The 25,086-nt window shown below is 32.8% G+C and overlaps 1 protein-coding gene across 2 annotated transcripts; it reads left to right on the top strand.

Annotated features, from left to right (window-relative positions):
- Positions 1-325: 325 nt before the first annotated feature.
- On the top strand, positions 326-24,025 carry LOC120352730. 2 transcript variants are annotated; one of them, XM_039434670.1, is made up of 10 exons: positions 326-8,035; positions 12,138-12,284; positions 14,761-14,911; positions 15,652-15,809; positions 16,265-16,417; positions 17,607-17,805; positions 19,017-19,202; positions 20,910-21,144; positions 22,764-22,932; positions 23,802-24,025. In XM_039434670.1, exons 1-10 carry the CDS (start codon positions 336-338, stop codon positions 23,908-23,910), a joined length of 9,207 nt encoding a protein of 3,068 aa, XP_039290604.1. In that variant the 5' UTR covers positions 326-335; the 3' UTR covers positions 23,911-24,025. The 2 variants fall into 2 exon arrangements, with proteins under 2 accessions (XP_039290604.1, XP_039290605.1); XM_039434671.1 differs by lacking the exons at positions 15,652-15,809; positions 17,607-17,805; positions 19,017-19,202; ... (1 more) ...; positions 22,764-22,932; positions 23,802-24,025 and having other exon boundaries at positions 16,265-16,401.
- Positions 24,026-25,086: the final 1,061 nt, after the last annotated feature.

The following is a 25,086-nucleotide window of genomic DNA, read 5'->3' as shown; positions in this document are numbered from 1 at the left end:
CTTGTAAGCTAATCAATTCAATTGTGGGTCTTTCAAATTAAATGGAATCTTTGGTTTTCTTTTGAAGAAGCCTTTATGAAAATTTTTATTAAATTTCATAAAATTCAATGAAAATTGTTCTTTTTGAACTTATAGAACTGGAAACCTTAGAATCAAATCAAATAAATCTTAATTCACTAAATAAAATACATCTGCAGTTACAATTCATAGAGATTAAAGGTTCTTTAATTGATTTATTTGAAAACCCATATAATTTTTCTTTCTCAATGTAGAGCGTTTTAAATATATTTGAATCTGGTAATTTTGGCAACATATGTTTGAAACATTCACAGATCATGAGCTTAAGAGACAGTCTGGAAAACTCCAAGGAGGACAAGCATCTCAAATTTGACATTGCTGATGAACCGAGAAAGTCAATTGAAAAGATGAAAGAAGACGACCTACAGAAGTTGGATTCACCAGGTAGGTCTGAAAAACAAAGAAAATCTAGTGAAAATATAGGTGAGCTCAAACTTGGAAAGTTTAATAGTGGAAAAGCTAGAAAGAAAGTTGAAGAAAATAAGAAACCAATGCCTGTTACAAGGCAAGTAAAGAATTTAAAATCAAACAAGAGGAATTTCACAAATGCTTTTAAGCCAGTTGTAATGCGTGATGCCGAAACTATGACTGATCTCTTACGAATTTTTGAAAGTCCTTCAAAATCTGTGGTTTCGATGTTTAAATCGACCCCGTTTCACTTACAAGAGATTGAGGTTATGACTGATTTGACGGGTGAAGAAGTGGCTGATGAAGTCGGGTTAAAAGACATGGAAACAACTACTGAAGATCTGGCCGTAAATGTTCTAGAGATGACTAACGATTTGGATTACATGAATCTGAAACTTTTGGAGGATGAAAAGGAGAGGAAAAAATCAGTAGCGGGTGTGGGTGGTGAGTTAGATCAGAATATCCCGGAAGAGTCTGACGGAGTTTATGGGAATCTTATGGAAAGAATGTATGTTTGTCGGGGAATCACTCCTGTTGAAACTATTAAGCGTGATGAAGTTGGAAAACAAGTTCAAGATAAGAAGAAAGTCTCGGAGGTGAAGTTGGAGGAAGTTAAAGAGGAGGAAGTGGTGGGGAGTAAGTTGGAGAAACAGGAGAGTTTGAGAAGCGCGGATACAATGTATTCAACTCTGGAAGATGAAGAAGGCAGCACTGATAATTTATCGCAGTTGAGGGATTCGTCAATGAGGAGTACAATGAGGGACAGTGTGGATGCCTCAGAAAATATTGAGGAGGAGGTGAACTATGAAGGGGATGGTAATGAGGAGGAGAAGAGTCTTATGGAGATCACTGAGGAGAAAAGTGTCATGGCAATCACTGAGGAGAAAAGTGTTATGGGATTCATTGAGGAACAACAAGAACCACTCTCAATCGAGGATGGGGTAGTTGAAGATGTGGAGGAAGTAGTAATCAAAGAGGAGGAGGAGGAGACAGATATCGATGAAATACAGGAAGGCCTCATGTATACAGAGCTGAATGAAGCTTATCATTTCAGGGAACTGTTTGATGTAGATGAGTCAGAGGTTTATGTGGAGGAGAATATTAATTTTGGAAGTGAGGAGGATATCTATAGAGAGGACGTGAGAGGAAGCAACGAGGGATGGTTTCATATCAAGGGTGGGGAAGAGAGGGAACCTGAAGAGTCTGCCACTGAGATTTTAGTGAGAAGAGCAACCATGACCGAAGATACAGGTCCCGCTGTTGAGGGTGATAGCGAAATGGATTTATATCGTAGTACCCTTCTAGCTGAAGTTGTAGTGGATGAAGAGTATCAAAACATCACTGAAAAACTATTCACTGAGGAGGAAGTTGAAGAGTTTCAAGATAATGTCGAAGTGTATGAAGACACTGTAGAAATTGATAAATATGTAGGGGTGTATATTGATGATCACATGGACTTTTACACAGAGATTGAACTGAACTACCCAAGATATGATGATGAATGGGAAATTCCTAAGGTGATCGAAGCACTTCGTGAGGATCAGAGTATTGGCAAAGTGTTGAATGACTTTGGTTTGCTTGAAGATCTTGAAGAAGAAACCCTCCAGATACATTTCCGTCCTACTTTTGAAAGTGATACCATAGGAAGGCTAGATTCTTCCACAGTTAGTTTTCTTGAAGAAGCTACAAAATATGCGGAACAAATCACACATCTGTCTGAACTAGATGCTGCTACAGCGAAAGTTAGCTCGCAGTTTAGAGTGAGTATGATTTATAATGAGGAACCCGGCTCTCATATTGATGAGAAAGAGATTCAATCCTTACTGAAAAAAGAGGAGAGCTCAGCTAACATGGAGAACTGGCTCCGGAGGCAATCTCTTCGCACTGAGATACTCGACGTCGATCAATCGCCCTACATTGTCAGATCAGAAATGGAGTATGACAGAGATCTAGATCTGCATACTAGAGAGTTTGAGAACTCGGTTGTCGATGACTTGAAGTTTGGAGTACGCTCTTCCGAGGAAATTGAAAAGAAGGAAGTGGAAGATGATTCGTCATCTGAAATGACTGCTAGTTTGGGTTCTAGTGCGGGTAGCAACATGGAGATTCTTAGTAATAACGAGTTCTACCCTAGAATCTTGGATGAAGCTAAAAATTCGTCGGCCCATTCCAGCACTTTATCTCTCTTGAAGAAGTTCCAAACTGGTGGGAGGAAACCAAATAAAGATGAAAGCGTCTCAATGATTTTGTATAATGAGGGTGACAAAGACTACTATGATGATGATGATGAAGACGATGATGATAGTTCAATCTCAGAATCGAATCAAGATTCGGTTGATGTTATTCTTGAATTGATAAGGTCTGACCCATACGGCAGTTACATAACACACAAGATGCTGAATATGTTGGAGTATTTCAAGAAAGTTGAGTTCCAAAACGAAGTCCCCCACAAGTTGAAAGCACTGGAAGCATTGCTAGTGAAAAAAGCTGCAAGGAAAAAGTTCACTGAAACTTTACAATTAAAATCAGCTAAACATTCGGAATCGAACATCGATAACTACTCATGTAAACCTGAAATATTCAATGATTCAGTTTCAGTGTTGGTGTGGAATATTTTCAACTGTTTTTTCCTCCCCATCAGTTCCAAAATATCACACCGTATGAGCTCCTCTCAAACCTCTAAAAGTAGAAAACAAGTAATCCCTAAATTGCAAACTGTAATGGATGGAACACCAAAGAAAGAAGAGGCTAAACTAACCACAGCCGAAACTGGTTTGAAAATTAGTGGGAAGGTTAAGAAACCTCTAGCTGGTAGTACTTGGACTAACGTGATTAAACCACCTGTTAATGATGATGAACTGAACTCTATTGCAATACAAACTGGAAGTCCACAAGAAGATGTTGAAAACATTGATGAAATCGAGAAAAATGATGAGTTTGTGATTGTAAGGAGGTACAAAACTATGGAAACTCAGACTGATGTATCGTTTGTGACAAAAATCAAAGAGGAGGAAGCTTTGATTGAGAAAACATTCGCTGTGCACCACCACACCGCTGCACAAACTGACGAATTCAGTCCCGAATTCTTGGATGAGTCATTCGAGTCTCGAGATGGAACTCTTGATGAGGCTGAGGAGGACGAATTTTACTGGAAAAATGTCGAGAATATTTTCACAGACGATTTACTCGTCCAAGAGCAACTAGCCAAGATATCTAGTAAAAAGGGCAGGTCGCCCCTAGAGATTCTCATAACTGTTGGGAAGGATGGCAGAAAACTGTTTGCGCCCCTCAGGTCGGATAAAAGTTTGGAGGAAGCCATGGATCCTAGGTTGGAACAGTTTTTAGCGGTGTTGAACGAAACATCAGTTGCTAATTTGTTTGAAGATCTGCTACACCAGCCTTTGAAATCGGAGATATCTAGAGGAGGTAGGTTATCCGGGGATATCTATCTACAACCTGGCAAGAAGGAAAGTCTGCCCAATCAAGATGTGGACAATATTGCAGAAAAACCTAGGAGAGTTGATAGTAAGGGTGCAGGGTCTGTGCTACAAAAAGCTGACATAAAACAAAGTTCTAGTGATATATTCGGACAAACTTCAACTGAAAAACTTGTAACAGATCATGAATCGATTTCTGATTGTGAGGAGAAGGAGAGACAGGACTTGGAAGAGGTGATAAAGACGGGGATACAGTTTCTGGAAGCTTCAGATCTCGATGAGGAACCAGTAAAAAGACACTCTACCTCGAGTGATGAGTTACCGATACTACCATCTTCAGAAGCGGTTTGCCACAGCAGCCTTGGTAGTTTGCGACGGTTTTACACGTTGAAGTTTCTGGATAGCCTGGACAATACGTCCAACTTTTCAAGTGTGATCACAGTGTCCGAAGTGAATGACAATGAAATTGAATTTATGTCTGATAGTGGAATGGGCCAGCCGAGACAAGGAGAGCGGACTATTCTGAAAGGTGGGTTGCAAGAGCAGAAGAAATCGGTTACAGTATTCAGGGAAATTCAGTTGAAGGACATTCCACCGGTTTACGACACCGATAAAGATTTCCAGCAAAAGGCTGAGGTGAAACCCATGAGGAAGTACATATCTTTCAGACAAAAACCTCGGAGACCGAAACCTCTTCTTGTGAAAAACTGGTTGGTGAAAAACGATCAGGATGAGTGGATCATGGTGAAACAGTATCATCTATTCAAAAAGATACATAACTACCCTGATACGTATGGATCTATCGATCGAATTTCAAAAGATGAGGAAGTTGACAGGCAAGAAAATGTAACTATCGGCGGTAATCCTATTCGTGGTGTTTTGTTTTCATACTTTTTCCCCAAAAGTGTGTTCAAATATGGAATAAGTAGAACCGATAGAGGGAATATCGAGTACTTGAGACGCAGTGATGTAGCTTGGAGTAGGATAGCGCAGAAAAACCCTGAACGTGACCCCTATCACAGAAACAACGCTTTGCCACTAGGTTTCACAAAGAACTACTTGAAAATTGAGAAACACTCGTCATTATTACGATCGCCTGAACACTCGTCCTCAATAAGTTCACCCAGGAATGAATCTATGGATTCCAGTTATGAATTCGTACAAATGTTGAAGATGGAGGGGGAAAAGGTGTCACCAGTTGCATCCCCGATCACCAAACCTGATTTACCACCACCAATCACTGTTTATGAGGCGGAAAAGGTAATGGTTGAAAGGAAAGTAGATGAAGAAATTGTTTTGAAAAATAGAAATTATCAGAAGTTTAAAACAGATGAGCTGCAAAACATACTATTAGAACTGGTAATTGATAATTTTGTGAACTATGACATTGATATCTTTGAAAAAACACTACCTCTACAAGAAAGTGATGAAGACGTTGAGGGAAAATCGAAAACTGGTGAAAATGAAGAATGCTTTCGACAAAAGTGCAAATCAAGTACTGAAACAAATCTGATGAGAGCTAGTTTAACCTCACTCACTGACGATGCCATCAACGATCTGTCTTTCACTGAAAGTGAACTGCAAGTGATTTGCTCGCAGACCTTGAAATCTAAAAGAATACTTGAACAAGCCGATGTAAAATCTTATCAGTCTGCGGAAGATATCGTACTATCTAAAAGAGATTTGAAAGAGTTTGTCAATTTATTGTCAGGACCCAAGATAGTGGAAAATAAAGATCTAAATTCATTTGAAAGTGATGCTATTCATTTCTCTTTAGAAAATGTTGGTTGTTTGAATATGATATTTTCATCTGTTGAACTAGTCGAAGGAGGGAAACACATTGTGCGAGTTGCAAACCTCAATCAAAACCAAGTGTTGAAATTTGTGAAATCTATATTGAGAGAAATTTATCTACATATTTTGTCATTGAGTGAAAAGTTCAATACCGCTACATGTGTAGATGGTAACAGCAAAGACTTGCTTGAAGTTGGAAGTGTTCATAGAATTGAAACTCTCAGTAGTGGTATGTTGTATTTGAATGAAATTGTTAATAAGATTTCCCTCCAAGAATTTTCCTCTAAAGATGATGAAGATTTAGAGAGTAAAAATACATATGTAATCCTTGTATCACCCAAGGATTTGGAAATAATCAGGGAGAAATTTGTTGAACGATCTCTACCACTGGTTAAGCTTTTGGGGAGGAAAGATTTGTGCAATAAATTTCCTTTAGTTTTTACAAAGTCTGAAACTAGCTTACTCAACATGATCTATTTGAATGAGAATATTGGTAAAGTAAGTGATAATTTGATTGAGGAAGAGGTGACCTATAAAGATTCTCTGATCGATTTGATACACAGTGTTCAAAAAAGTCTGTCGAATAAGTTCAGTGATTCGTCAGTGGTGGATATCAGGATGGCATTGACTCGATTCGAGAACGATTGGATGATGAGTAGAAAGTGTAATGACCAGAATCCAGAGAAGTGCGCGATTTCAAACTGGGTGGAAAAATTGTGTTCCAGTAAACATTATTCACAGCCAGACAGAGAGGGTCTAAAAGAAGTATTGAGGAAAATTACTAGCAGCATGGATCATCTAGATAAACTGGAGGAGTATTTGGAGTCGAAAAAATACGCCGAGAGAAGAATCATCGGTCAAGATTTGGACGAAATGGAGTCGGAGGTGGAGGTCTTCGAAGATGATGAAAAAACTAGGAAAGCTGTGAAGGTTTTGAAGAACATCTTGATCAATCGTATTTTGAGTGCTCATGATTTACTTTTGCCTACTGGGGTTGAACCTGTTGTTTCGGAAATTAGTTTTTTGGGTGAAGACAGCGAAAGTTTTGTTGGTTCAATTGATTACTCAGATAGTAAAAGTGGTGAAATTAGAGAGAGAACCTTGGGGGATGCATCAAGTTTTGATAATACTGTTGTGAAGAGAGAGACACGTACCTCCTCTCTCTTGAACTCCTCTGAATGTACTAGCGGTGAGATCTTTTCCTTAGTTTCGCCCTCGAAGTTTCCGTATCTGAAAGCACCTCAGTTGCCTTACATGAGGAAAATCAGCGACAAAACACGGATTCTAAAGTTTTTGAGCCAAGAATGTGATTATGAAGCGTTGAAACGGTTGAAGAGCGTCAAACAAAAAAAGAAAACGTCATCAGTTGTTGAAAAATGTGTGGGGAAAGTGGATTTCAAGTTGATACACTACAGACGGTCCAAGTTCAAAAGGAAGTTGACACTTATCCGTGATCGGAAAATGATGTACAACACGTATTTCTCGTACGGTATCGGTAGCAAACCCGACAAGAGTCTCCCAATTCTGGGTAAAAAACTAGGGGATGTTCCACAAGGGGATGATTTTTGCAAAGATGATGGTAGGTTGAGTAATTGTGAAACATGTTTTGAGACTGAACAAAGTTCCCTGTCGAGTTTAAGCAATGATCTGAGACATCCTCTTTTCCCCGAAGATAGTTTAGATAGTGTGGAACTTGTGGATGATGAAAGATACAATGAAGACGAATGTAATGCAAAACTGACAAGGATCAGGGAAGATATCAAAAATGCTAAAAAGTATACACCTTTGAAAGAAAAGGTAGCTATGCCGAGAATTAATGAAGTGGATACTAACGATCTGTCTCTAAATCGTATGACAAGTATTCTCGATAGAAGAGTGCGACATTTGAAGAATATTGTTACTGGAAACTGGTCTGAGTCTATGACGTCACTACTAGGTAGTAGTAAATTGGAAAGTGGATCAAATACCTCTTCAAAAACTCTACTGAATCTCCCAGAAATCACTGAACCTTGTACTATACAATTCGATAGTAAAACCCCTAAAACTAGTTTCAGTAGAAAATCTAGTTCCAGTCGTGCTTCTAGCGAAAATTTGAAACTACCTGCAATAACTGACCCAAAACCGAAGGAAAAAAGCATTTCCACGAAGAAAAGCTTCAAGGAAAAGCGTTCGTCGTCTTCGGTGAAAACTGTGCCACTTTGCGTGAAACTTTCAGAAGAGTTTAGCGAACAGAATTTGGAGAGCAAACAGGTGACTAAGAGAGACAGAGCGAATTACCGAATGGTTGCCAGTTTGAAGTGTGATTATCAAGTTAGGAGGTGAGTTGGATTATAGATTAATTTTTACAGTAGTATCGTATGGTGAAATGGTTGTCAATATTGAAAATAGTCTGTTTTCTATTGACAATAACGATTTACTGGTATAATATACAGTGTCCCACGAAAGATGCAACAATCGAAATAGTTGACCGAGCGAAGTGAGGTCTAAGATTCAAGTCGACGGTTTGGCATTTCTCTTAATGTTTTAATGTTTTATATGTTTTTATGTTGCGCATTTACGGCGAAACGCGGTAATAGATTTTCATGAAATTTGACAGGTATGTTCCTTTTTAAATTGCGCGTCGACGTATATACAAGGTTTTTGGAAATTTTGAAAGGAAAAAGGAGCCTCCTTCATACGCCAATATTACCGTAAAAATCAGACTATAGATTTATTCATAATAAATCAGCTGTCTAGTGGACTATAATACTACCCGTTCAAAAACATCGAACATTTTGGAAATTGTATCTTTCCATCAACGTTGTAGACAGTTGCAGCCAGACCTGATAACAGCGCTCACACTCACATTCCGGGACGACACGTCACGGTACGATAGGACAGAAAGCTCTTTATTTATTTAGGATTTTTTCTAGACATTTTAAATTGATAAATTATTTATTAATTTTTGAGAAAACATAACAACAGGTCAATGTAACTTACTGAGCGCGAGGTCTACTGTTCTCAGAACTACTAGTTATTTGTGCAACTAGTGCGCAAAGTGACAGTTTGCTGCACCGAAAGAAACGTTTACGCACGAGCCGTAGGCGAGGGCGGAATGGTTTCTTGAGTGCAGCAGATGAACTTTGCGCACGTATTTCACATTAAATTTTTCCTACTGTTACCATTGAATATGAGAAGTGGTTGATTATGGGTAAAATGATGGCTGAAATCCATAAAATTTTTGTGTGTATAATTTTATTATTAATAACAATTTCAAACTTCATAATCCAATTGAAAATTGATAATCGATAATTTATTCAAATTAAAAATTAAATTAATCCAATAAATTTGAAAATTTGAATAATTTTGAGTAAATCCTAATTTCTAAATAATTTTTCAACCAATCAATTTATGAATGAAAAAAACTATTATTTGAAATAATGAATTAATTTTGAATTAATAATATTCAAAATGTTTAATTTAATGAGTTCTCATTTTTATTTATTTGAAAATCAGAAAAAATATAGATAGAACAAATTCGCATTCAAAATACACGCCAACAATTTCAACAGCTGATTGGGAAGGCTGCAAGATAATACGCAAAGTATTAAGAGTACGCAAAGTAATAATTTGCGTACTAGAGCGGAAAAGTGATTCTTTGCGTTCTTTAATCAGTGCAGGAATGGTCACTTTTCAAGGAAACTGTAGGAAAAGAACTTTTCAATAAGATTTATATAATGCTGAAAAACCAATTGAATTGTCAATCACTTTAATATTGTAAATTTATATTATATAAAAATTGTCAAACACAATTATTTCATCTCGTGTTTTTCATTATGGAAAAGTACCACAACATCACACACAACACAACTGTAAGATTCAGATAATTTGTTCCTTTGTTTGATGTTTTTAAACTTTTTATGAGCGTTCAAACCGGTTGAAATTTGGCTTTGAACTGGACGAATGTAATCTCTTCCCAGTCATATCCTTAGAATTAGATTGTGACTGATAGTTTTCTAGTTATTGACGTTTTTCAAAATTATCGTAAAATCTGTAGTCGGAAACTAAGGTCGAGTTGAGCAAATTTTACTGGACATTTTTGTTGAAATTCCATGTAGAATATATGGTCTCCGGCTGTTACATTTTTCGTGGGACATCATTGTATTGTACTCTAGTTATCCCAGTGAATTTACAGGAACAAATGTATCTAGGTTTTATGAGTGTATCTACACCTCTTCCAACTGTATTTGAGAAAGTATCAGTAATTGTAATTGAGAATAGTCATTTGTATTTGAGAAAACGTCAGATGTAAATGAGAATAGTCAATTATTGTATTTGAGAAGTCATATATCACTTGTAGTTGAGAATAGTGAATTTTATTTGAGAAAGTATCATTTCAATTTGAGAACATACGATTTGAAATCGAGAAGTTGTCAGTTGTAATTGGGAAATGGTTTTAAAAACCAGTGCTTCCAGTACTTATATGCTTTATAACTGTACTTAAAAAAAATAAATTATTTAATATTCCAATAGAACTTTTAGTTTTTAAATAGAAAATTATTTTCAAGCCCCAAATTCCATTGAAGAATTGCCGAATTGCTTGATCAAGATATTCAATTGATTGATGATAAAGTTCAATTGCGCCTTGAACATAGAGAATTTGATCTTCATCAAGTGCAATATTTCACAAAATGTTTGGAGACAAAAGTCGTGTTGCCAATACATACATAGAAATGATACTCATTAATCATTCGTAAACATTACAGGGGAAATAATTTCACCATTGAAAATATTAATTTGCCCCCATGCAAAGCCTAAGGTAATAATTGGAATAGTACAGAATACATAGTACAGTATTCTTTCCTGCTCAAATCAAACCTGTACTGTAGACTACAGAAGAGCCACGACATGTAAATTGGAAAATTTTTTCATTTTTCAATTGATATCTTCTCATTTACATTTGACGATTTCTTAAATACAATTCACTACTCTCAATTACATATGATGACTTCCCAAATACAATTGACTATTATCATTTACATCTGACATTCTCTCAATTACAAGTGACAATTCTCAAATACAATTGTTACTTTCTCAAATACAATTAATACTTTATCAAATTAACTTGATACTTTCTCAAATAAAATTGGAAAAGGTGTGTATCTATCAGGTTGTATGTGTAGCCTCCATCACTAATTCAAATACATTTTAATACATAAAAACACTTAACTCATATGGGCTACTTTTTAACAAATTAATAAAACCAATATAAAAATCTAGCAGTACCCTTTATGTTTTAAAAACTTGTTCAACTATTTTAAAGTTTTTAAAGAATAAATGGTACTACAAGATTTTTATATTGGTTTTATTAATTTTAATACATATACGTGTTCCAATAAACCCCATACATGAGAAATAATACAGTTTGTAGGAAAGAAAACCTATTCGGCAGAAACCCTATATCTCTTCAACTATTGTATGGGCCAAGCCACAGGCGTCTTCCAGACGAGTTGGCAGGGCAGAAACCTCTCCGTTTGGCTGATTTATCACCTGATTACCAAACTCTAACCAATCAGCAAATCGGAGAGCTTCCTGCCCTGCCGACACGTCTGAAAAAACGCCTCATTGTGACTTGACCCTAAGCTCTTCAACTTCAACCATCATAATACTGAGTAGTGCAATTGTCACTGGATCATTGGCTGAAACAAAACTAGATTTATTTCAAATTATTTTTTAATCTAAAAAATTCGTAAAATTATTTTTCATGTATTGCCAACTTAGAATGGCACAGTTGCCAACACTATAGTAATACCAATATCATTGGCTAAAACTATTGTTCTACGTCTAGCTGTTATGATTCTTATTTTAACAAACTGTCAAGTGGTATTTGTGCCACTCTGTATAATTATATAACTGAATAAATAAAAAAATATATAATGTAGTAATTTCAATTTATTACTGTAGACATTATTATATTAAAGACATCGTTGCTTCATCCAATAATTGAAATATATGGTTTAAAGTATATAGTTTTAAGTGTGAAGTTTTTAGCTAAAAAATTTCTAGTTTCATTCAAAATTTAGACTTTTTGAATACGGTAGGTAATTATTAAGTTACTGTTCTAGATTTTTTGATTCTAGACTCTAATAGTATCTATTTGATTCAAAATTTGCTCGTTTATCTGAGTATTGAAAAGTGTAAATTGTATTTTGAAAAGTGAAAGTGACACAACCAACATTTTGATTTGGACGGTATAGTATAAATTGGAAATGGGACAGTTTTGGGCATGAGCCTTTTGTGCCTTTCCTCATGTTAAGTATTTGTACAAAATGTGATAAATAAATAAACTGCAATTTCTTCAGAATTGGGAAATATATTTATAAAATTAGGTCTCATGGATTACAACATATATTATTCTTTTTTGCCCCGATCTTTTTGAAGGGATTTGATGAATTTACTAGAGGAGCCGAAAAAGTTGCCTTATCTGAAGCCTCCCCCTGAATACACACCTGTGCCTGGCTTTGGGGACCACCCACTGCTCAAGTTTAAGCTGGCAGAGAGTCATGTGGCTCAAGTTCACAGTTTCAGGTACGATATTTAATTACTCATTCATTAATCAGAAAAATATCCATTCTTATCGTTCATTTATATCATAACTGTAATCCTTTGACGCTCAGTGTTGCATTTAAAGAGCTATAGTTTAACCAGTCTTATTTATTTATTATTTATTTATAGAAAAACTTTATAAAATAGAAACTCAGGAAGTCGAAGTGCAAATTTTTAGTGAGAAAACATGAAGAACCAATACATGAAATAAAATCATAAATAAATGAACTCAAAATGTACACTTTGACTTCCTCCGTTATATCTCGTCACACATCCATTTAAACCTCTATTCTCTACTATTTTCAATATTCTATGATTCTACTTAATTCTATAAAACTCTATCTCATTCCATTCTATTCAATTCTACACAACTCTATCATATTATTGCATTTTGGAGATGGAAATTACTGAGATATTGCAATTATTCAAATGCTAATGAATTAATAATTATTATTAAACGAAAATCCAAATTGAATGCTGTAATTCACCCCGAAGACTTCTGCTACTGCAAATATTGATAACAGGGTAAACAGCTAGGTGGAAATTCGATGAGCGCCCGGGCTGACAAATAATTTTTGAATAGTAGCGCTCATCGAATTTCCATCTAGCTGTTTACCCTGTTATCAATATTTGCAGTAGCAGAAGTCTTCGGGGTGAATTACAGCATTCAATTTGGATTTTCGTTCAATAATAGTTATTAATTCATTAGCATTTAAATAATTGCAATATCTCAGTAATTTCCATCTCCAAAATGCAATAATATGATAGAGTTGTGTAGAATTGAATAGAATGGAATGAGATAGAGTTTTATAGAATTAAGTAGAATCATAGAATATTGAAAATAGTAGAGAATTAATAATTATTATTAAACGAAAATCCAAATTGAATGCTGTAATTCACCCCGAAGACTTCTGCTACTGCAAATATTGATAACAGGGTAAACAGCTAGGTGGAAATTCGATGAGCGCCCGGGCTGACAAATAATTTTTGAATAGTAGCGCTCATCGAATTTCCATCTAGCTGTTTACCCTGTTATCAATATTTGCAGTAGCAGAAGTCTTCGGGGTGAATTACAGCATTCAATTTGGATTTTCGTTCAATAATAATTATTAATTCATTAGCATTTGAATAATTGCAATATCTCAATAATCTCCATCTCTGGCATGGCTTCATATAAAATGAGCGCTGCTATCCAGAGATTGTCAGTTTGGTGTAAGGGTAAGCATTCCTGACCGGCAATTAGGAGGTATTGGGTTCGATTCCCGGGCTGACAAATAATTTTTGAATAGTAGCACTCATCGAATTTCCATCTAGCTGTTTATTACCCTGTTGTCAATATTTGCAGTAGCAGAAGTTTTCGGGGTGAATTACAGCATTCAATTCGAATTTCCGTTTAATAATTATTGCACTATTATTAACTAATAATAATTATTGCATTTTATTCAACACTATTCTATTCAATTCTCTGTTCTTCGTTCTTTATTTTTATCACTACAAATAGAAATTATTATTGATATCAAACTTATTTTGAAACCTAATTCGAGAAGGGACTTATAATTCAGCATTATAATCTTTCTGATCGAGCATTAGGCTACAATAAAAAATGGAAAGAGGGTTAGCTCAAACTGTCTATTGTTCAGAAATTGGACAAATAAATCACATAATTAAAAATCATGACAAATTTTCATGCGGTGCTGAGCTTATTAACTACATGTTGTAGATAGCACATTGCATGTGCATAGTCTATAATGCAATGAGATAAGAATAAATTTATTGACAGTTGTGTTGGCATTAATTTGTTGAACACTTACGTGTAACAAAATAATAACTAGAGGTATTATGACGAAAATTAAGAAGATTAAAAAGACGATCTAAGTATGATTGGTGGAATTACAAATGAACTAGTTACTTGTAAAAGTTACTTTTGACCTTAACGTTTCAAACGAGGAAAAGGGAATAGGCTCAGCTCAATTGAAGACACATCTGAATTGAAAATTTATCATAAAGTGAATATTACAAAAAATAATAATATACTTACAAAAGAGACATATTTAATGTAGAAAAGGGGGTTTAAAAGACATGCATTTTATGTAGTGGGACACTTCATGATGACGTGATTAGCCATAACTATTCGTTTCTGAAAGAAAACAAAAATAAGGTTACTAGTAAATAGGATATCCGTTGTTGGTTATCCATCTTGTTTTCACTAGAATTATTACTATTGTATTCTTATAAAACTTTAAAGTGAAAAAACAGTTTCCGTTTGGCTTGAGAATGTGCAACACCATCACGAAACGCGTCGCCACACCAAAGAATGTGAATGTCTTTTTACTTTAAAGTTTTATAAGAATACAATAGAAATAGGATATGATGAATGTAGCGAAAGGAAAATCTCTTGAAATTTCATAGCCACTTATGATTTAAAATTTTCTATCTTGTTTGATTCATGTCATTGAAGAATGGAGAAGGCATTGAAGAAAGCCCAGTTCTATAAATTCTCAAGTGAGGGAGAAACTGAAACTAATGAAGAAGTGCAATTTATGGATCCCACCAAGTGTATTACGCAGCCTCCATGGTTTCCTGTCAGTGTTGTCCCAAGAATTATGCAAGTGAGTTGAAAAATATAGTAAGTTAGTAAGCATAGTATGTTTGAAAATTCATATTTCAATTTACTGACAAGAACTTATCTTTACTGCAAGATAATGCAAATAATATTTCGTTCCACTTTAGTATTGATAAAATCTATATATTATATTATAAGTAGAATTTGCTATTATCACTAGTACCCTTTAAAATGACAATGTAAATGTATTGGAATTGTATAGGAGGGTTAAGTGGGATATAGGGCCGGCTGCGCCCATATAACTTCGACCTCTAGGTTAAAATAAAGGCAGCCTATCTATCTATTTATCTTTATTTTTCCAAGATATTAAGTGCCATTTGCACAGTAAAAGCGTATAAAGAATTTAATTAGATGGTGGATTAAACTAAAAAAAACCATATTATAACAAACGAAACATTATATGAATTTAATCCAGCTAAAAATGAAATTCGTTTGAACAGGCATAGGGGTACTATGCCTAATTTGAAACGGCATTCGGGGTACTATGAACCTAGTAATTAGTAATTATATTTGAAAAACTAGTAGCTCTGTACATATAAATAGAAAATAGTATTGAAATGTAACATAGGTACTACTCTACAGGGGATCACTCTCATAGATAGTCAACTTCTCATTTAGAGTTAGAACAAAACTTCATTATCATCTGTTCTCTATCATCAATAATTTCCTAATTGAATAGGTGTCGAATAATATTCTTGAATCGGTTCCTTCCTATAACTTTTTCAGAAACAAGTACAATCCCAATGCGAAAGATATAAAGAAACAGTGGAAGATTGTATAAGGGAAGCCAAATCCATTTATGACACGATTATGTTCAATAAAGCAGTCTATGATATCATAAGAGTGAAAGATAAACCTGACTTTGTACATAAAGTGAAACTAGAGTGAGTATAATTACTAAAATATTAATGATATTGGTTAATATATTTTTTATAACATATCTATTATTTCATTAATATTTTTTTTAATACATTAGATTCATTTTTTAGCAATAATTATATTGGTATATTGAATTCAATTAGGTAACTTATATAGAAATTCATAGAAAGAATGATTTATCATTCAAGTAAACACAATACAATTTATACAAACACACATTTTCGGCTGATTAGACAATCGCCCGCCGGTATAAGGTAATAAGTCGGAATAATTAGGTAAAGTAAAAACAGGAATGCAGGAATGTTGTATATTATTGAACATTCAACATTTCCTATGTTTTGTTTTTATATTTTGTTCCTATATATAGTTCCTATTCAACTAAGTCCTAGTAAACTTATCAGCAGGCTACAATAAAAATATTTTTTTCATGAATTAAAATTAAATTGTTTTGATGTGACAGTGTTGGTGGTAAAACAAAGAATCATGCTCAGTTTTTGGAGAGAAGAAAACGCATAAGAGACTTACTGTTGATTGGTCATACATTGCTGAAGCGGACCTACGATTCATTATTGGAAAATATTCCACACACATTTGTAGACTTCACAAGATATAGGTGAGACTCCAATACTGAGACTGATTTATTCATGTTATTATATCATTTTGAATAGATCAATTATTCATAAGATCTTATTTCATTTATCTAATTCCATTGAATCCGGTAAATTATATGTTTACTTACTTGAAAGTCCATAGGCCTATACCATAAAGTAAAGATACCGTTTCAGATATCTAGATTATTATGTCTCTGCCTATACTTAGGTATACTTTATTCAATGTGTAAATATTATCCAAAGTAGTCAATCAATATTTCACTTATTCATGAAATCACTTAATAGATAGATAAATAGATAGAGTAGTAAGTTCTATTAAAATTTCAATAGATTGATTTAGAAATTCTATGTGTATAAAAGCTTGTATATATTTCGGGAATTTGCTTATTATAGAAGTTAATAGTAAAAGTAAATTCGTATGGCTTTTGTTGGTGGGGAGTCCCTTGCGGGAAGGTCCCACCGCCTGAATATATAATTTAAGCCGTCAATGGGCCCTTACGACTGTCAAACTTCAGCCAGGACCGACAGTTTAACCTGCCCATCCGATAACACAGGAGTGATATGGTTAAAAAACTTTTGGCATTGAGAGGGTTTGAACCCGGAATCTCTATGCTGCTACGCAAGCACTCTATCCACTAGACCACGAATCACTCCAAGTTAATAGTACCCTCTTTTTACTTTTTTATATAAGCAAATCATAAATGTTTCGAGCACTCATGCCATTTCAAGTGTCAAATGACATTTATGACACCGACACCTACTACATACATGGCATTTGATACTTGAAAATTAATTGCATGCGAGTGTTCGAAATTAGTTGTGTTTATGTACAAAAGTAAAAACATGGTACGGTAATAGTAATTTCCATAATAACTAAACAACTCAATTAGCCTAATTAATTATTAAATCAATCAATTACCCAGAATATATTTCGGTAAACTTCACTCGATGTCTAAATCAGTCAGTATTTATTTATTTATACATTGATACATTCAATATCATTCTCAACTAGTCCACTCTTTTATGAAATCACTTGCTTTAAAGAGAGCTGTTGTAAGATCTATTATGATTTTGTTGAAGTACCTATATCAATAGATTGATGATATCAATAGATATATTTTTGATGAAGTGCATTTTATAAAGAGTTCCATCAGCCCTGTAAAATAAATCACGGAACAATCTTATTCTCAGGGCAGAAAAAGAGTACTGGAATCTTCAAGAACTCACTGAAAGAATGCTTGATGATTTAAAAAAAGGCTGCGAACATTTTTGTACCGTCTGGTACGTCAGTCTTGATGAGAATTTCAGAAAACCAGAAGTTCTGAAAGAAATGACATGCGACAAAATTAAACGGTTCATGAGACTATTATCTCTCATTTTGTCATATGAGGTGAGAAAACTTTCTTATTTATAATAATAATAAATTTTATTTCCATTAATTTACAAATAAACAATCTAATCAATAAAATGTACATAATATTCAAAAATACAATAAATATATGAAATTTACTGTAAATATAAATAAATTGCATTTTTCGGAAATTAACCTACTCAACTATGGGAAACCCATGTTCTAGAGCGAGTGTATTTAATGCCTGTCTTTTCAATTTTACAACTCCAATAAAACTTTACCTTCAGCTTCTGCAATGAAGAATTTTTCAATTTTTAAATTAATACATTATAACTGTAGCAATACATGCGACAAAATTAAACGGTTCATGAGACTATTGTCTCTCATTTTGTCATATGAGGTGAGAAAACTTTCTTATTTATAATAATAATAAATTTTATTTCCATTAATTTACAAATAAACAATCTAATCAATAAAATGTACATAATATTCAAAAATACAATAAATATATGAAATTTACTGTAAATATAAATAAATTGCATTTTTCGGAAATTAACCTACTCAACTATGGGAAACCCATGTTCTAGAGCGAGTGTATTTAATGCCTGTCTTTTCAATTTTACAACTCCAATAAAACTTTACCTTCAGCTTCTGCAATGAAGAATTTTTCAATTTTTAAATTAATACATTATAACTGTAGCAATAAGTTTTTTCAAATTTTTACAATCTCTTCAAATATTTTCTTTTTTCTTTAAAATTTACTTAATTCTATTCTACTGAACTGATCATTTTCTCTTTCTTTTGTAGGCATATGAGGCCACAAAAGACATCATATATTATCTATTCTTCAGCCTACTTTAACAATGTTTTAAAATACCATTCTCTGATTCCTTTCTTACACGATATCATAGCTGTTTTACTAATAATACAAATTTTACAACTTTTTGTCATTCACACTTTTTTATTAGAATTTTTTCTTACTCCATTTAACTTGAATGTTGAATTTTTTTTATGCTAACTGAATTGTTTTGCTAACTTCATTAAACTTGAATGTTGATTTTTTTATGACCGCACTCAATAGCCTACTATTCTTATTTTTTATTTTACTTTTATTTTATTTTTAAATTATTATTTTATTCTTATTTTTAAGCTATCTTACTTTTAATTCAATAAGTAAATAAAAACTAATATTTTTACTTAATTTACTTTAAAAATGTGTGTTTTTTGAAAGTAGCCTATTATTTTCGTAGATTTCAACGGCGGTGGAGAGGACATTGACGAATTTCACAGAAGTTTTTTGTGATAAGATGAAAATTCCGCGACTCATGTTCAAAACTACTCTTGAAGCAACTGAATTCGATAAAGTGGATCTCCATTTTTGTATTACTCCTGAACTCAAACATATTTATAAAGCTGTATTCAAATGTATGGATAGTGTAAGTTTATCTTTTTAATAAATAAATATAATTTTATTGCCATAACATTCATAGAATAAAATACAACTATAGAATAATAATAATATTCAAACTTTACATTAATATTGAGTAAAGTTTACCTAAATATATCATAAAAATCTTATTCATTTCCGCAAAGCACAGTTTTGCATTAGTCTTGCACAGTCTTGAATATTATTATTATATTTTTCAATCATATTTTAACAAGTAGTCTACATAACTACATAACACTACATAACTACCTATACTTTGATCGTAGGCTATCATTTTGTGCGATTCAATAATTTATTCAATCATTTCTATTCCCAGCCAAGAAAAAACATTTTCCATTTATTCATAGACAATAGATACAATACAGGTAAAAACAACAGGCATTCGCCCAAAACTGCTCTAAACCTCAATTTGGAATACACAGTCTAGAGGTTATGTAAATGATAACTTAATTCACACACTATTTTGAGTCCAAAAAATGAATGTACTATGATAATTTTGAATTTATCAGATTAATTAATTTAAAAATACAAATACAAACAAAAATCTTCCTTTACAATCACAAAAAAATATTAAAAATTTCACTTAAATCCACAAATAATAGGTGTTCATACACCTTATTCCATTATAGGTGTCCATACAAATGATTAAATCAATCTCACTTCAACAGATTTTTCAATAAATATTCAAAAGGTTTCTATACGAATAATCAAATCAATCTTAATTCCATTTAGATTTTCAAAGGAATATATCAACACATATATTTTTCTATGTATTTTACACGACATTCATTCAAATGTTTAATTAAATGATCAAAATATTTTACTCACTGACTGTAGTAGCCTACTTTCGACCGTCAACTGTCAACTGTCAACTGTTGAAAATGATCGCGAGACGGTCGAAAGTACTACAGTCAGTAAGTAAAAGATTTTTCAAATTCAAATTCAAATTGAGTTTATTCACAAAATCATTACAATTAATACAGTACACATGTATAAATAATACAAAACACATGTGAATTTTCCCCACATAGACAAGTCTGTATGTGGGGAAAGAGTTTTAATGAAAAACAACTTGGTACTAGAAAGAAAATGATAAATATTTACATTATAACTTGAATTTACATTATAAAAGTTGATTAAATTTAGTGGAGAAAGTATATTATAGGTTTGAATTGAAGTAGTACAATATATCTATTGTGGTATACAGCTTTAACATGGCACACAAATAAAATTTAGAACTTGAACAATGATAAATTATGAGCAATATATTGATGATGAATACAAGGAAAATATATACATAGTATCAAAATCGGTAAGAGGAGTAGATGAGCTGATCAGCGACATCCCTGCCGGTTTCAAATAACCACATACTTAAATCATTACTTTTGATCATTTACTTAAATATTTGACTGCATGTCGTATGAAATACATAGAAAGAAGTGTGTTAATACATCGCAGCTTGAAATGGATCAAGAAACCATCACCCTTAATAATATATAACATCAGAAAATAATAGTTTATAAGTTTCATGAAGTTTTATTTTTCCAAACTCCAATAAGTTTAATGAGTTTAGTTGAATGACTTTGCCAATCTTTTATACGTTTTATATTTCCACTCTTTTTGCTGCAATTATTCTTCAAATTTTATTACTGAGATGAAAAAAATTCAATCCGATTTTCAACTCAATATTTTTTAGATATTCGATATCGGCCAAGACCTTCCGATGCTCTTTATGCCGGAGTGTAAGCCGATCAAACGATATCACAAAACAAAAATAAAGTTCATCCTCACCAATACACTGGATCTGGCCGAAATACCCGTCAATTTACCAGTACAGCAGAATCACAGGCTCTATGCAGAGTGTCATAAAGCGCTACACGAAAGCCTTGAGGATAATTTCAAAACTCTCAGGACTTATATACAAACTTTGGGTTGGTTTCTATAAGTTTTATTCGAAGTTTGGCTCACTACTATAATGTTTTCACATAATAACTGTAGCAATGAGTTTTTTTTAAAAGATTACGTCTTAAGAGCTCCAGTTATGTAGTATATGACAAGTCAGGTCAATAATTTTACATAATCAACATTAAGTAAATCAAGCCTGTACTCCGTACAAAATAACTTCTGACTTGGAAGGGACATGCGCAGCAGATATTTCATATTTATTTAATACAATTTACATTGCCAGGACTGACAAGACCTATGGCAAACACTGAAAATAATAAACAAAATAATAACACTTCTTTGATAAAAAATTAATCACGATAATAGTACATATGATAACATAAAAAATTAATATGGAAGCCACATATTGAGTATGTAAATAGTAAATTGTCTAGGGTTATTTATTTGTTGAAGCAATTAATTTGAAGCAATTTGTTGAAGCAAGTATTCTTTTATATGGCGTGTTGTTTTGGGGTAACTGTAGCCATGTTAGCAGTGTGCTTTTACTTCAGAAAAAAGCCATCAGGATATTAGCAGATGCGCGTAATAGTACTGAGCATTGTAGACCTTTGTTTATTAAGTTGAGAATCTTAACAATCATAAATCTTCATATATTCACTGTTCTAATACATATAAAAACAAAGGTAGAGAAAATTCCAAGACATACCATACATTCTTATGCAACAAGAAATAAGAATAGACTGAATATACCATTCCAAAGGCTTTCAAAGTCAATGAATAGCTACAATATTATAGGTCTGAAACTGTACAATAAGTTACCTCTAAGCTTAATAAATGAGTCTACAGATAGATTTAAAATGAAACTTTTCAACTGGTTAGTGAAGACACCAATGTATTCTATACAAGAGTTCTTGGATTCCAATATGATTATTGATGTTTGATTCCTTGATTGCTTAAAGCTTTTCTTTCTTGTTTATTACACTTATTTTAGAAACAGTCTGCTTGTCAAACTTAATATTTCTATGATAACAAAGAACAATAAGGAACCTAATTTTCAGAACAAATTGCTGTATACTAATGATCTAACTGAATAGGATATAATATATTTTCCAAATTATAGATTTTTGCTATACGGTTTATCACAATTCATATATGTGATGTATTCTGTGATTCTTTTAGAGTATAAATTCAACCTTCAAAATTCAAAATTTTCTAATCATTCCTGGACCGAAAATCAAGTGACGAAGCAGTGTGTGATTATATAACCTAAACTTTTGGACAAAATTAATATTTTATCAAAATTTTTGGAGAGAAATAGTACAGGCTCAGCCTGTTTTTCCTCCAATGTCATAATTGTATTATGATTATAGTGTTTTATACAATGAATGAATAAATGAATGAATATAGGCTACTGGAGCAAATTGCTATATAATATGATATGAATGTATAGGATATAATATATTTTCCAAATGATAGATTTTTGCAGTATGGTTCATCTAAATTCATATAGGCTATTAGAGAAAATTGTTATACTGTGTAATATGATCTAAATGTATAGGATCTAATATATTTTCCAAATTATGGATGTCTGCATTTTGGTTGTTCTCATTCCATATACCAATAAAAATCTGATTAATTTTCGCAGAGCACAGTTTTGCATTCTTGACCTATTCTCAGTATGCAACATCAACTTCATCGTTCTTGAATAATTCCAAGACTACAAAGGAGGATGTAATCGATCTACTTAATATTTTCAAAGATTATAGCGATAAAATCATTAGGATGTTGCCATTTGCCACGTTTAGTATGGGACTGTAAGTTTAATTATCATTCCTTTCATAATAGTTAACTGTCAATATACTTGAATGTGTGGCAGATTTGTGAAAAACAAATATTTACAGCCACAATATGAAACCTATTATAACAATGTTGTTCGCAGATTAATACTATATTATTTGTAACTCTAATATAAATAACTGTATAATTACTATATTTCATATATCCAGTGAAAGCTATATTTCATAAAATCACTCCACTTATATGGGCTACTTTATTCAAATTAATAAAAACAATATAAAACATGTAGTACCCTGTTTATTTAAAACATTTTACAACTTTAAAACAATTCAACTACCAGATTTTTTACTTGAAAATGGCCAAAGTAGGTCGAAACTAGTCGTTGAATTGTTTTAAAGTTTTAAATAAAAAGGGAACTACAAGTTTAATATTGTTTTTATTAATTCTAATGAAAACTATATAAATAGAACTAAGGACTCCTGCTACTGCAAATATTGACCGACAGACTAAACAGCAGAAGGAAATGTTAAGAATGGCTGTCCAAAAACTATGTCTGTAATTTCTAATAAATCGTCCATCTTTGAATATACATGGTAATTCAAGTTGATTCAATACATAATAGTTGATGATTCAACTGTAAATTAATCTCACAGTCTTTAGAATATTATTGTATGAATTATATTATATTATTATATTATATTTTTACTGTACAATATTTCAGAGTGGAACAGGAAAAAACATTCAAGTCATATACATAGTAATTCAAGTTGATTCAATACATAATAGTTGATGATTCATTGTGTAAATTAATCCCACAGTCTTTAGAATATTATTGTATAAATTATATTATATTATTATATTATATTTTTACCGTACAATATTTCAGAGTGGAACAGGAAAAAACATTCAAGTCTTTAAAAGTTTTTGTGGACGATTACATTGTATCATGTATTCAGACTGTGAGCAGATTTCTGAAACACGACTACTACAGGTAATTAGTGATTGGTGAATGATATTATTTGGTAAAGTGATTGGGAATTTTTCTTAGTGATTGATTAAATTTTCAGATCTTATTGTTATCAGAGTAGAAATTGAGAAATGGTAGGGCAACTGTTCTATTTTGTTTTGTACTTCAATAGGAACATGGATGAACCCTGTGCACTGAAGATGGAGGTCAATGCCATGAATTGCATACCGGTAGAACAACCCGGGTTTTTATAAATCATGTTGAAACATTTGCCGTGCTACCAAATAAACTGGTAAACTATGAATGGATCTATCGCCTATGAATGAGAAAATCCAGTTTTCAGAGCAAATGAACTTATAATCTTCAGAAGAATTTTGGCAATATACTACACAAATACACAAAGAACAATACCTTACACACTTAAGCATCTAAAGTCACTACAAGCTAAATACTTATCCAATTTATATAGTTGAAAAAAAATGGCTACAGGCTTGTATACACAAGAAACAAATTATAGACAAAATAGAACACTATAAACTGTTCAAAACTCAATTTAAAACATTAATAATCCACTTGAACAGAAAAATATTCAGAGAGCACAAAATCAGAACACACGCTGCCAGCCACCATTTTTAGAGAGAAGCTAGCCTAGCAGGCGCAAAGGTACAGAGCAAACCAACTTCAAACAGTGTCGATGTCATGGACACGTCACCAAAAAAAATTATAAATTACAAGTTTAGAATTCACATTTTATATTTGTTCTCAATAAAACTTTATTTTGAAACTGTTATTTTAAATTTTATATATCCTCTTTATTATCTGTTAATTCTGTTAACAGAGTTTGTTTTTTCAGTGATACCATTGAACATGCAACACAATCATTTACGATAAATTCTCAGTCAAAAAGTTGTCCGTATATCGATGACTCTGATATTTACTATAAAGTTTTATAGATCTCGAATTGAAGATTCGATTCCAATCGAGAAAAAATGTAATATTACACATTGTAGGTAGTTTTTATATCTATAGTTTGAATTGATGAGATGAAAATAAGTGTACTGGAAATCATAATAGTGTAACAACCATAACTAGTTCCTCGCATTCTCAATCAATGAGATTGAAACTGTGATAGGATATTAGAGCCAGACCATATTAAGCGTTTTTCAGACGGAGTTCTTAGAGTTGGCAGAGCAGGAAGCTCTCC

The sequence above is a fragment of the Nilaparvata lugens genome, chromosome 8 (assembly GCF_014356525.2).
Source record: "Nilaparvata lugens isolate BPH chromosome 8, ASM1435652v1, whole genome shotgun sequence".
Taxonomy (NCBI): Eukaryota; Metazoa; Arthropoda; class Insecta; order Hemiptera; family Delphacidae; genus Nilaparvata; species Nilaparvata lugens.
This window is presented reverse-complemented; position numbering and strand designations above follow the sequence as displayed.